This window comes from Labrus bergylta, chromosome 15 (genome assembly GCF_963930695.1).
Source record: "Labrus bergylta chromosome 15, fLabBer1.1, whole genome shotgun sequence".
Classification (NCBI taxonomy): domain Eukaryota; kingdom Metazoa; phylum Chordata; class Actinopteri; order Labriformes; family Labridae; genus Labrus; species Labrus bergylta.
The window spans coordinates 8,670,609-8,684,220 of record NC_089209.1 but is presented as its reverse complement, the minus strand read 5'-3'; the positions used below and the strand labels follow the sequence as shown (position 1 = coordinate 8,684,220).

Here is a 13,612-nt window from a genome sequence, read left to right as displayed (position 1 = left end):
AGTTGGAGTATTTTCCCCAAAACAATATGCATGCTTGATAACACATTTTCCTTCAATTAAATTGTATTTAAAATAATAAAATGACCTGGCTTTTACTTTTACTGGCTAGTGTGTGCCCTCCCTTCTATCTCAAATCCTAGTCTTACTATCGTTCTGCAAAGTGACAGAGATCCTTACTATTGAAGCTGAGAAGCATCTGACTTCAACACTCAGGATTGGACTGTCAGGAGTCAACCATTTGATATTTAATAGACTGCATTTTGCAATACATTTTAATATAAATTATGCACTTAAGTATGAAAGTACTTGGAACAACGTACTTAAGATGCAACAAGCCAAAGCCTTGTGTCGATTTTAAGCAATCACTGATGTTATAAGAAAGTCCAATGACTGCATTGTTAGTTTTTGTTACCATTTCTCTCGCATGTCCTCCTCTACCCAGCTAATCCAACTGATAGCAGCATTTATCAATAGAGCTGTCAGTCATGACCTTACATCCTGTATTTTAAATATCAAATAACAAATTAAAACAAGACTTCTCCGAAAGAGGAACACCTGTACATTTATCATCATGATAATTGCTAACCATCACAACAGAATCCATGTTTAAGAAAAATGTACTTAACGTGTACTTCAACTTTACAGTCACGGTTATGGTTGGAGGAGGCGGGGTTAATGACCTTTATTACAGCCAGCAAGCAGGCGCAGCTCTAAACCTTTTGGCTTCAGTCCCAGGTGGCAGTTTCTCTGTCCATCTTAATATACTGTCTATAGTACAAAACATGAACAAATGAATAAACTGTGAATTCAAACTGTACTGAAAATCAGAAACAAGGTGTTTTTTTATCTGTTTGCCTAATAATTAATGGTAATCAGCTCAGAGAGTTTTACAGGTACCTCCTTAAACTGAGAAGCTGACAGCAGATCATTTTGCCAAAAATAGGATGTAAATTAGAAATGTACAGAGCAGTTAACCTAAAACACCTCAACATGCATGTTTTTTTTAGACATTTCCCTCAGCCCTGACCATAATGTCTTATCGTTTTTGTGAAGGGGAACATTTTGTTCAGTTCTGACACAGATGGCTGCCGCACGGCAAAGCGATATTAATAACAACACCTGTGATGACGATAGAGCCATAACCTCATCTGAGTCCTGAAGTGTCAGAGGTTTTGCATTTTCTGTCTGCTGAGATACGTGGCTGCAAAATGTCACATTAATGCATCTATTCTTTTTTTTATCTATAACTAAACAGCCACTCGTCTCCTGCCTACTAGACCTGCACTTCTGATTCTCCCATTGTATAAAACAAGGAAAAACATTAGGTATGGATGAATGGATGTAGCCATATGAATAACTAGAAATTGGATCATTCTTAATCTGTGGATTGAATCTCTTTTTATTGGAGCCAAACAGAGGCCATGTCTTTGTTATTGGGATTCATAGCAGGATCTGAGTCGTTGATGTGTGGTGATTCAATCTGATTCAATGTGCTGATAACTTGATGGTTAATCCAAAAGAGAGTCCCCCTGAGTTTTATTTCTAACTGCATAAATGGGTTGTTAAGCTGCTCAAATGTTCTTTCCTTTTGCATTGTCCTCAGAATACAAACACTAATGCGCTTTTAAGCACTCAAAATAGTTAATTTGGATAATTAAAAAATATCAGGAAGGAAAACTTCTTAAATTGTAAAAAGTAAAAACTGTAATGTGTGGAAGGTAATGAAATGATGCTCAAAATTGTCCTTTTGTTGTTCCTGATTCTCTAGTTCCGTTGGTTTTTCAAACAACAAACAGGCTCATACTGACTAGTAATGAAGTCTGCAACCTTATCTCTCTGAAAACTAAAGGACAGTCTGTTCAGAAGCATTACAAAGGTACTTCATAAAGAGAGATAATGGGAGAAATTCAGCGTTTTGTTCCTGTTCATTGTAGAAGTTGTGGTCACAATTTAAATAAGGTAGATAAGACATTTATTCTGAGCTGTTCTTAATCTCGTTTTTTAATTAACCATGTGTTGTGTTGATGTTCTTTGTCCGAGCTTACATCGTCCGCTGCTGAGGAGCTTTGGGAATTCAAATCAGATTTTCTTTCTTCTTTTGTATAATCCGTCCGCCACCATTGTCGTCTGCCTTGTTCCTATGCCGCGCACTGGAGAGCTTCATGGGCAGGGCAGATAGAGGAGCTATATGGAAACACGTGACAGGACTTGTAGGAGCGACGCTTCATAAGTGTGAAGACTCAGAGAGAGAGAGAGGGAGAGAGGGAGAGAGAGAGAGGGAGAGAGTCAGAGAAAGACTGGAGAGACGCTGGAGTCAGCAGCAGCAGCAGCAGCATCAGCAGCAGCAGCAGCAACCTGTACCCACAGAGCAGGAGCGCACTCACTGAGCGACACACAGCACTTGAACAAAGAACTGACAAACTTATTTCACGCATAAACTCTGAGTAAGAAAAGTAACTATAGGGATGGAAATTGTGTTTTCGTTTTGACACACGCACGTTGGCCTCCTCTTTTATATAAGACCTGTGGACGATGCGCTTCTGACTTGGATTTACGCGCGGTGATAAAGGGCGATTCTGCGCACTTGGAAAAATTATGTAAGGTAAAAAGCAATTTTCATCTTTTAATTCTCGACTGTGGCTTTTTAAGTATGGTTTTTCCTGCTACAATTTCACTTACCTAAACATATTTTGGGTCGCTTTTACTAAGGTTAAAAGTAGCCTATCTTTATTCTTCATCTTTTTTTTTTTAATTTGTGCAGATTCGTGATTTGTTTTAGTGATTTTCCCCTTTTTTCTAACATCTTACATCATTACTAAACTGCGTTTTCAGACTCACTAAATAGCGTTATCTTAAAATAACGACAGATTTTGCACATCTACATTATGTAATAGCCAATATACTCCGCAGTTATATGCACCCCTACCCTTGCAGAAAATTAGAAAAACAAAATCTGATCGTGCATGATGACTTTAGTTAATTGTTTTATAGAATAATTAGCTTGTTCATCTGTTCTGCACATTTGTTCCAGTCTATACAGGTCTAGAGGAATTGTTGATATTGCTTATAAATCTCAGAAAAAAGGATGCGTGTTTATTTTAACCTCTTAGTTTACTGTTTGTGAAGTATGGTTTTCTAGTCATAAGAAGTAGGGGTTAAATTATCACAAATGTGATGATAAGTGCAAAGTTAATACTATAATTTTTACACCATCATGGGATAAATGTAAAAAAAAAAACACCTGCAATTGTATAAAACTATCAAACGTGCAAATATTTGCAATAACAAGTATTTTCAAAGTGTGAATTCATCCATTTTAAAGCCATTTTAGAATCAAAGATGTGAGCACAAACAATCGATTACCGGCAATATTTTTGACTTTATATGCATGGGATTGATTTTTAGGTTTTTCCAGCATGTCTGAAATTTATGTCATCAATTTGTAGGTTGTCCAGGCGTCTCAGGCTGCAGCTTCACTCTCATACGCAGCCATGAAGTCTGTGCTGGACGGTGTGGCCGACACCACCTTTCGGACTATTACATCTGGTTTACAGTTTCTGGGCTCCAACGATGCTAGCTACGAGGGCCCTCTCAACGATGTCAACTTCAAGGGCGGTTTCTCCATGCAGAAACCTTTATCTGCCTTTCGCAGCAACTCTTTCCCAGACAAAGTGCCCGGGGACGAGGAGCTCATCCTAAAGAACATCCCCTTCCCCACCAACGGCACAGACTTGTTCAGCAACAGGAGCACGTTCAGAGATGAGAGCAACACCATACAATGTGGGGAGAACTTTATGGACATGGAGTGTTTCATGATCCTGACGCCCAGCCAGCAGCTGGCCGTGGCTGTTTTGTCTCTGACTCTGGGAACTTTCACCGTGCTGGAGAACGTGGTGGTGCTCTGCGTCATCCTGCAGTCGCGGACTCTCCGCTGCAGACCGTCCTACCACTTCATCGGCAGTCTGGCTGTGGCTGACCTGCTGGGGAGCGTTATATTCGTCTACAGCTTTCTGGACTTCCATGTGTTTCATCGGAAGGACAGCCCCAATATTTTCCTCTTCAAGTTGGGCGGAGTCACGGCATCGTTCACCGCGTCTGTAGGGAGTCTTTTCCTCACCGCTATCGACCGCTACATCTCCATACACCGGCCTCTCGCCTACAGGCGTATTGTGACACGGACCAAGGCTGTCATTGCCTTTTGCATGATGTGGAGCATCTCCATCATCATAGCAGTGCTACCTCTGCTGGGCTGGAATTGTAAGCGCCTCAACTCTGTTTGCTCAGACATCTTCCCTCTGATTGACGAGAACTACCTGTTGTTCTGGATCGGCATAACCAGTGTCCTCGTTCTTTTCATCATCTATGCCTACATTTACATCCTGTGGAAAGCACACCACCACGCTGTGCGAATGCTGAGCCGCACCTCCCAGAAGAGCCTTGTCGTCTACTCCGCAGACGGGACTAAAGTGCAGACGGCGCGCCCGGAGCAGACTCGCATGGACATCCGTCTGGCCAAGACCCTGGTGCTTATCCTGGTGGTGCTGGTCATCTGCTGGGGCCCAGTGCTCGCCATCATGGTCTACGACCTCTTCTGGAGGATGGATAATGACATCAAGACGGTGTTCGCATTCTGCAGCATGCTCTGCCTCCTCAACTCCACCGTTAACCCCATCATCTACGCCTTGAGGAGCAAAGACCTGCGGCATGCTTTCCTCAGCTCCTGCCATGCCTGCAGGGGAAGCGCGCAGCAGTTGGACAATAGCCTCGAGTCGGACTGCCAGAACAGGAACGCCAACATTTCTGCCAACAGGGCTGCAGAGAGCTGCGTGAAGACCACTGTGAAAATAGCCAAAGTAACCATATCTGTGTCCACTGAAACTTCAGCAGAGGCCGTCTAATTGGCTATCACAAGGGAAACTGTGTAAATGTTATCCTCCCGAGAAAAAAAAAAAAAAAATGCCATTCAACACAATAAAGCAGCTGTTAGATATTCCAGAGCGAAAAAATAAAAAATCCTCTCCTGAAAGTACACCCTCACATAGACGCTTCAGTGGTTGCATTATTTTAGGTCAGTGTGTGAGTACGTGGTGTGCCAAAGTGCCAAACGGTATCACAAGTTCAGAGAAGGGACTCATATTCTGCAAGGATTATGACAGACGATCATAAGTCTGCGGTTAACCATAGACTTCATGATATCCAGTTAGTGAAGGGCATATTATATTTTTGTACTGTGAATTCAGGTTTTGAAAACAATATACTGTATCTTAATTTACGGGATAAGGGGCTACTGATGTTCTAAGTTCGAGATGTTTTCATGTGTCATTTAGACTCTTAACGTGTCGCACACCATACCTATAACAACTAGCATCTTGACTTTGTACATCTACGTGTTGCACATAGGCATTTCTATGAGCAGAGAGCTCTAATGACTCTGAGTGTGTATTTCCAAAATTGCCATTAAACATGGCTACTTTCTTTTTATACTTCTTTTGACAACACTCATTGAGGGGCACATGTAGGAATAGATTTTGAGGGGTACAAATGAGAGGCCATTCATACTCAAAGCAACCAAAACATTTGTCACCATCACAAATAAACTTTAATCAGATGGCGGTAAAGTGATTCACAAGTTTTTGAGTTTGTCCAATCTGAAATGGCTTTTTTTTCTGTGACGTCCATTTCTTTCCTTCGCTGGCTGTTTGACCTTTAAAGTAACGTGTCTTTGTTCAAATGCAAACCTAACAAATGTACAGTGTTTTCTTGCTAAATAAAATGTTCAAATAGACTTGTTCATGTAAAAAAAAAAACAATAACAACCTTGAAATCATCAAAACGGAAGTTGAATGCAGTGTGCTGGACACGCTGTGGCAAACTGAAAATGTTTCTGACTAAAGCTGCTTTCATGAAATGTAGGGTTTTCTGGATTCGGCCTTGTATGTGTGTGATACCTTGTGACTTGGCCTTTTTGAATCATTGCAGTGAGTTGTTATAGTGCTACTGTTGCAGCAGGGGCCTCATTTGGGAAAATAAAAGCAACCCATGCACAGGCCTAGTGAAGTATTTCTGGTGTGACTCTAAATACAAATATGTCTGCTGTTCATTTCTTTTCTTATCTAAACAAAGAAAAATGGGTCTTTTCATTAGCGGGTACCTTGAATGGCAGTCTGTGTGTATGCATTGTGTGGAGAATCAACAAACTGAGCTTACAAAAAAAAACAACTAAGAATAAGAAGGTGTGATTTCTCTTACAATACTTTGAATCTAGAAATCTCACAGCACAATTGTTCTATAGACATTTATCTTGGTGTAACGTTATCCAGACAAGCTGTTTATCAGTATGCTTTGCTGCCTCTCGTATTATTGAGTATTAAAGATCAATATGTCAACTGTCAAGTGGCTTCTGTACAGTGTTGGCATAATGACGACTTAAAAATCACAATCCGTCAAATGTGTTTTTAGTATTGCTGTTTTCAAACTTTTCAATAAAGTCGCAGCTGGTTGTCATCTTCGCCTGTGGTTGTTTGATTGATGACGTGACGACAGAAGCAGAAGGTCGCAGCACTTTGTGGTTTAATTTGTCCAAACATTCAGGAGGAACGACGGCCGCAAAGCCAACTATGCTGTTCTACTGCTCCCTGGTGGAAGATCTTTTATTGCAGTGAGGAAAGACGGCAATTCTATTTATTTGTTTTAACTTTCTCACCACTACTGTAGTTACTTTCGTAACAATGAAAGTGAAAAAATAATAATAATAATGAAAATGGCAACGACAGCATCCTCTTACTGCAACATCTGCTCCTCTCTTCTCATCTCTGGGCTTACAAGGAGAAGACAAATTACAACATCTGTTTGCCCAGATGTCAGGAGGATTGTGTTCATTTATCCAGCAAATACTCCAATCTAAGAGAAGTCATGAGACAGGCTGACACTGCCATGTGTAAAAGGCTGTATTTAAAGGTTGAACACAACACTTAGGCTACATAAATAAATAAACAAAGGGTCCAGGCTAGAACCAATACAGTTAGCCGATATATTGATTAACATATACAGCCGGCAGCTCCTCTTTGTCATGTGATGGTAAGCTGAAAATCTTCAGGTTTTGGATTGTTGGTCAAACTAAACACGCCATGTCAAGACATAATCTTGAGCTATAGAAACGTTTTGGTTTTCCCCACATTTAAGATATGAAACTGGGAAAAAAAATGTCAGAGAAATCCAGTCTTAAACCAAAGAAGTAAATCACCTTTACCGGACATAAGGATTCATATTGTCAGGTCACACAATAGATTTAAGTGATTGGAAAATAGTGACGTAAAAAGTAAAATGTAACACTGACATAGCATAATTTCCCTCTTTTTGAGTTGGAGAATAAGTGTTGAAGCACAAGTTGCACATCCACCTTCCCTGCATTTTAGCACAGTTTAAAATAGCAATGTGTGTGTAAAGGGGTGGATGGGGAAGTAATGTCGGAAGGGAAATGTTTCAACATTTTACTGTCTGTGTACGACAAAGAAAAAAAGACGACAAAGAAAGTTTTGAAACCAAAGTAATATTTTAAGTTCCACCTTATATATTATGATAAATAATACATTTTTATACCATAAAAGAACAATGTATTATTGTAGCCTACCACTTTTTTCCTTCTCAAAATCTTAACATCGTAATTGGCAACACATTTTTTGTTTTGAATCGAAATTAAATCGGTATTATTATATCTGAACCGGACATATTTTTAGTTCTATATAAGGCAGGGCAAGTTTATAAAGCACATTTCAACAACAAAGGAAATTCAAAGTTCTTGAGGAATAGCATTTAAAACGTAACCACTTCATGAAACTTTCTTTGACATTGTATTTTTGTCAACTGGCCTGAGTTTAAACCACAGACGGTTTAAACCTTCAATTTTGAATGAGAAAAAGTTGTAAAGTCCTGTGTAATTAACATGTTCTAAATAATTTGACTAACCATATCTTAAAGTCCGTTTTGTCTAATAGTCACAAACACGAATAGTATAACTATTTGTTTACGATAAAAAATTAAAAAAACGTTTACAAAAATACTTTTCGTGAAGGCCTATCTGTAAAAGTTAAAGTGAAAGCGAGCATGTTTTGTGTAAGCAAACAAAACAAATTTGAAAAAAGAAGAGCAATTTCAAGGTAAACGGGAAATGTAGTATTTTAGCTCATTTTAAAAACGGCTGTCGTTGGGATTAAAAACTACAAGTACCAAGACGGGACCACTGTGTTGCGCATGCGCAATACCAATGACTCAAAAAAATATATATCCTAGTCCGATCCGTTGTGGTTCGTTTCTCGTAACCAGTGCTGGGAAATCTTCAATCATCTGAATAAATAGCGAATTTACCACGTTTTAGTTTTTGCTTATAACTTGAAGGTACTCTCGGTGATTTACACCACACAAGATTTATCAGCTAAAAGCTACGAGAGACGAACATATTGCGTTTTTCTCTTCAGACCGGAACCGCTGCAGCCGAAGGAGCTATAGCATTAGCAGCACAAACCCCCCCCAGGGGCCCAGGTCAGCGAGATTCCCAGACAACTGGTGAATATTTAAAGTTTTCCTTTTTGATATATATATATATTATTTTTTTGGTGGGGAGGGGGGAAAACATCTTAGCTGTGATGGCTTGTGGGGCGACCCTGAAGAGGACTCTGGACTTCGATCCGTTAATGAGCCAAGCGTCCCCGAAAAGAAGGAGGTGCGCTCCCATCATGTCTCCAGTGTCTTCACCTCAGAAGTATCTGCGTATGGAGCCCTCGCCTTTCGGGGAAGTGTCGTCCAGACTCACCACAGGTAAGAATATTAAACACACCTTTTGATTCACACTGAAGGTGAAATGTAGAAAAAACCGTCTTCAAATGTTTCCTTTGGGCTACTTTAAGGTTTCCTCTAATTCGCATTTCCTTATCCTACACCGGTTTCTGTCTGGGGTTAAACAAAACTTCATCCACATTTCGTCAACTTTAATTATAGTTGTTATTAATAATCCATTCTGTTGTTATACACACAGTGCAAACAATGTGATATGAGTCTTTGTTGTCCAGTGGGTAATTCGGCCTACACCTAGTGTTCAGTTTTCTTTAAATGAAGTGGTTTGGGCTGTGAAGTTTAAAGATCACATGGTTTTAAATACTATTCTGCTGCACAGTAATGTATGGATATGATGAACCTTGTTGTCATTATAAGCACTTATTTGGATGGTGATTTAAAGTGCTTTTTAATGCCCCTGTTTGCGATCTGCAAGGCCACGACAAGTGACTAGATTTTGCAAATTCTGTGCAGCTTCTAGGGGGAAATGTTTTTTGTTTTTTTTATATATATGATGGGTCATGTTGTTTTCTTCCTGTTCCAGAGCAAATTCTACACAACATCAAACAGGAGTACAAGCGGCTGCAGAAAAGACGACACCTGGATAGTGCTTTCCAGCAGGCGGACGGCTGTTGTCCTCTGGACCTGCAGAACATCCACAGTGGATCTGCTCTACCAGGTGGGCAGCTGCCAATGACACTCAGCTTTACTGCCACAAGATATTATCCTGAGTGGTTGGTGTAGGTCTTGGCTAGGATGACATGGGTACTGTAGTCTTTGTTACAGCTTTATAAATGTCTTACATTACTTTCTTTTCACCCATTTCTGTCAGTGAAATGACTGGTCAACAGTGGCTGACGCTTTTTCCCCACTTAGCCATAAAATACAAAAGAAAGACAGAACTCATCCTTCCTCTTATTTTGTAGATTTTCTTATCGACCCCACCCTGTGATAAAGTGTAAAGGTACCTCAGCGAGATTATCGGCTTTTGATGGCTTCAAGTTAAATTATTTTTGTTGTCTGATATTTAGTTAAAATTCTAAAAATGTCCGGGTTGCAGCATCTTCCATCGTGTATTATTAATTGAGTTGACTCTCCTCACAGGTACGTCCGCGGGTGCCTCGTCTCCCACCAGAAAAGAGCAGCCTTTATTTTCCCTGAGACAGGTGGGGATGATCTGTGAGCGACTACTGAAAGAGCGAGAGGATAAAATCAGGGAGGAGTACGACGAGATACTGACGACAAAGCTCGCAGGTATAATATTTAGAAGACAAAAAAAAAAAAAAGTAATAGAGAACAATCTGCAAAGTGACCAATGAAAGGAGCTGATGAATGTTTTTCTTCCAACAGAGCAATATGATGCGTTTGTGAAGTTCACGCATGATCAACTGATGCGACGGTTTGGAGAGCAGCCGGCTAGCTGTAAGTACAAGAATTATTGTCAGACACGTACAGTACATTAATCAGGGGATGTGATTCCTCCAGGATTTATTTGATATGTAGGTTGTTCCAACGTAAAGAGGTGACCCGGGTGAATCATGGATGTAGGTAGGGTGTTGATATGTTGCTAGAAATCGGGTTTCCTGACATTTATATGAACCTGATTTGAAAGGCCGGTTCGCTCATTGATGGATGTTAAACTGAATAAACTCTGCGTGTGGTCAGCGTGTAGGGATACCTTTTAGATTCTTCAAATTTCAGTGATAGTTTTATGTCTTTTTTTTTACTTTAGCCTGTCTGTAAAACGTTCCTTCTGTGTTTGTTGATCCTGTTCGTCTGGTCAATCGCAGAACAGATGGGAGCAGTTTGAAGGGAGTTACAAATACTCAGCCTTTTTTTTTTTTTTTGAATACAGGCTGTCTTGATTTTATCGTCTGATAAAATGTCACTCACATTTATTTCTAAAGTGACAACTGAACACAGTACCACTCTTAAGAAATGATTATTCATTCAGTAGAGTAAAAAGGAACTGTGATCAGGTCGGATACTTTCACTTCATGATAAAATATGCGGCAGTAACTTCAGGATTTGGACCAATAGAAGTCCAGTTTATTTGCTGATTTCATTAAATCTGTGACATCTATGACAAATGAATTTTATTATCGTTCGCTGTAAAACCAGCCATGTTAATGAGACATTGTAGGATTTTAAGTCCAAGCATTAATTCTGTTGTCTTTAGATGCTGAGTCATCATCGCTCTTTTACTGTCTGGTCTGCTGACATTTAATGTCCTCATTTTACCTAAGTGAAACAGGGGGGGGGGGGTATATTTATCACTATGAACACATGCAGGCTCTGTGATATATGTACTAGGTACTGTGGCTTTATTAATAGAACTTTACAGTTCCAAATGTTTCTAAACAAACAAACATAACATCATCTGTGAATCTTTACTGCTTGTGAACAACATCGTCAAGAAATAATAACTGAGTAGAAGCCACTCTCACCTGGCTTAAAACCATTTCCTGCTTATATCCTCCTGATTCCTGACACTAGTATGTGTTTCGGCTGTGACTGCACATCCTCTATGTAGATACATCCATGTTACAGAGGAATGCAGTAGTGCAATGAAGCAGGTTTAACTGTCTACATTGACAGAGCATTCACAGTATCCAATGAGAAAGCAGCTTTTTCAATCACTGTAGCTTTGTAATAACGCCCCATTATTACAGTTCACCTGCTGAGTCGTTCAAGTGTTAATGAGAACCTGATTCTGCGGTTAAGTCTGTTCAATAAGTAAATTTCTGTCTTCAGTTGAATTATTCTTGATATAAAAAGCATTTTATATTTGGATAGATTTTAAACTCTCTGGTGCGACTTTAACATGAGACAGTTCGACTTAAATTTTAATTTGAGCAATGCTTCTATAAAGACAAAAAACAAGCTATGCTGATTCATATTATACAATTATTCCTGTTCATAGATTCTGCAGGGGTGCCAAGGGCCGTCCAATCAAAATGAACACAATTGTACATTTATGCCCTGTGTGCACAAGTTTAAAACACAAAAAATGAACAAACTAAAGCCTGGTCCACTCTCCACAATGCTGAATGGTGAACCTAAAAATGTGACAATTAGCCAAGAAATCAACTTACCATTTTTTTCTGACTACAAAGTCTTACCTTGATTTAAAAAAAATGTATAGTATGATTTTGTTAAAGTGTGCTGTAAACTTCAGACTGCACTTCTCTGCTGGCTGGTCCAGCCTACACTCACTTTCACATCACAATGATGAGCTCTAAAGAAAATTCCTCGCCCTATCATATCAAATGTTGAAAATCAGAATCAGATTTATTGGCCAGGTATGCTTACACACACACACACACACACACACACACACACACACACACACACACACACACACACGGAAAATGGAAAATCCTTCCGATGTGATCCCTGTGTTTGTCCTTCACAGATGTTTCCTGAGCCTTGGCGTCTGATATCGAGGATTACCATTTAATGCAATCTGCTCCATGGACTCCGTGGGTCTAGATGGACTTTTCTCCTAGCTGTGCCATATCGCCTCTATGTGGACTCGCTGCCTCAGGCGTCAGTTAGTCTACGTTTGCTGTGTGTGCCAGAGTTAGGAGGGCTTCCTGCCGCCAGGATTCTCTGTGACTCTACCAGTGGCCTCTTAAAGGCCGTGTCAATATTTATTTGGCTTTGTTCTGATGCCTTCGTAAAAGGCTGACTGCCAACACCCACACATGGCCTTCTGATTTAATTTTTGTTGAATTTAGTTAATTTTACAGGGAGACGTTAGTTGTGAAGCTTCTCTTTGTGTACATTTTTAAAAAAGGGAGGGAATATTGATGAGTGAAAAAACCAAGGACACCTACAGCCTGGACTCCGGGAATGGGCGTCTTGGGCTTTTTTTTTTTTTTTTTACAGCATTGTTTTTAAACTGTTCTGAAAATTACTGCTTTTACATTTGTATACACTGTATTTTTTTTATTCTTGCTTGACTTTTGTTCATTGTATAAAAAAAAAAAAATGTCATGATTTGATTTGCTGTAGGTTTAATGGGGCTTTGATTCAAGAAAATAAAACCAATAAAGCATTTACACAATTACTTTTTTTGTTTCATTGTTTGAGGATAAACTTCAGTTGACATCTTTTGAAGGGATCCCACCACAAATCTTCGTTTCTGTACATGTGCATCAGTTGGACTTCAGCGGCTACCCCGCAGTGCCAAAAGATTTCCACAAACATTTGAAAAGACGCTCTATAATATAAGGAGCTTTTTATTTTTCATTTTCAAATCGCTCTATAAGACATTTGACTGGCATGAAAAAGTAAAGTCGCTGCAAAGAATCCAACAGTTATCTGAAGATACGTATCAACTGATGGCATTCATTGTAAAATAATATTACTTGGCGTAGATGTGACAGATTAGAAAGCGTGGTTTGAATTGGGACCTAGAAAAAACTTGTTATTAAAGTGACTGGCTTTTGTTTTGACTTGAAAGACAAGAACTTTATAAACATAATAGTTTAATATTAAAGTAAAGTTAACCACTAATAAAGAGTACAACCCCAGTGAAACCAATGCACCCATATTCCCCTACAACATATTTTAAGTTGTACAGGACTAGAAACCCATTTACTTTGTGTAAATAAACAACTCAGAATTAATACATTTGATGATTCTAGTCTTGATTTCTACCAACTCACCATGCATATATGATGTTCTAGTAAATCTGTAAGGCTTAACACCTGCAGTTTGGTTGACAAAGTGACCGAAACGACCATCATATCGGGAGCAATGGAGAGAAGAATCGAAC

At 39.4% G+C, this 13,612-nt stretch overlaps 2 protein-coding genes across 3 annotated transcripts; both read left to right on the top strand.

Moving 5' to 3' along the window:
• The first annotated feature begins 2,265 nt into the window (after window positions 1–2,265).
• On the top strand, window positions 2,266–6,504 carry cnr1 (cannabinoid receptor 1). 2 transcript variants are annotated; one of them, XM_020628525.3, is made up of 2 exons: window positions 2,266–2,597; window positions 3,447–6,504. In XM_020628525.3, exon 2 carries the CDS (start codon window positions 3,492–3,494, stop codon window positions 4,896–4,898), a length of 1,407 nt encoding a protein of 468 aa, XP_020484181.1. In that variant the 5' UTR covers window positions 2,266–2,597; window positions 3,447–3,491; the 3' UTR covers window positions 4,899–6,504. The 2 variants fall into 2 exon arrangements, with proteins under 2 accessions (XP_020484181.1, XP_020484180.1); XM_020628524.3 differs by having other exon boundaries at window positions 2,266–2,602.
• A 1,771-nt stretch (window positions 6,505–8,275) lies between these two features.
• Window positions 8,276–12,901, top strand: akirin2 (akirin 2). The gene is made up of 5 exons (XM_020628554.3): window positions 8,276–8,814; window positions 9,374–9,508; window positions 9,934–10,083; window positions 10,180–10,251; window positions 12,245–12,901. The coding sequence occupies exons 1-5, from the start codon at window positions 8,643–8,645 to the stop codon at window positions 12,253–12,255; spliced, it is 540 nt and encodes a 179-aa protein (XP_020484210.1). The 5' UTR covers window positions 8,276–8,642; the 3' UTR covers window positions 12,256–12,901.
• The last annotated feature ends 711 nt before the right edge of the window (window positions 12,902–13,612 follow it).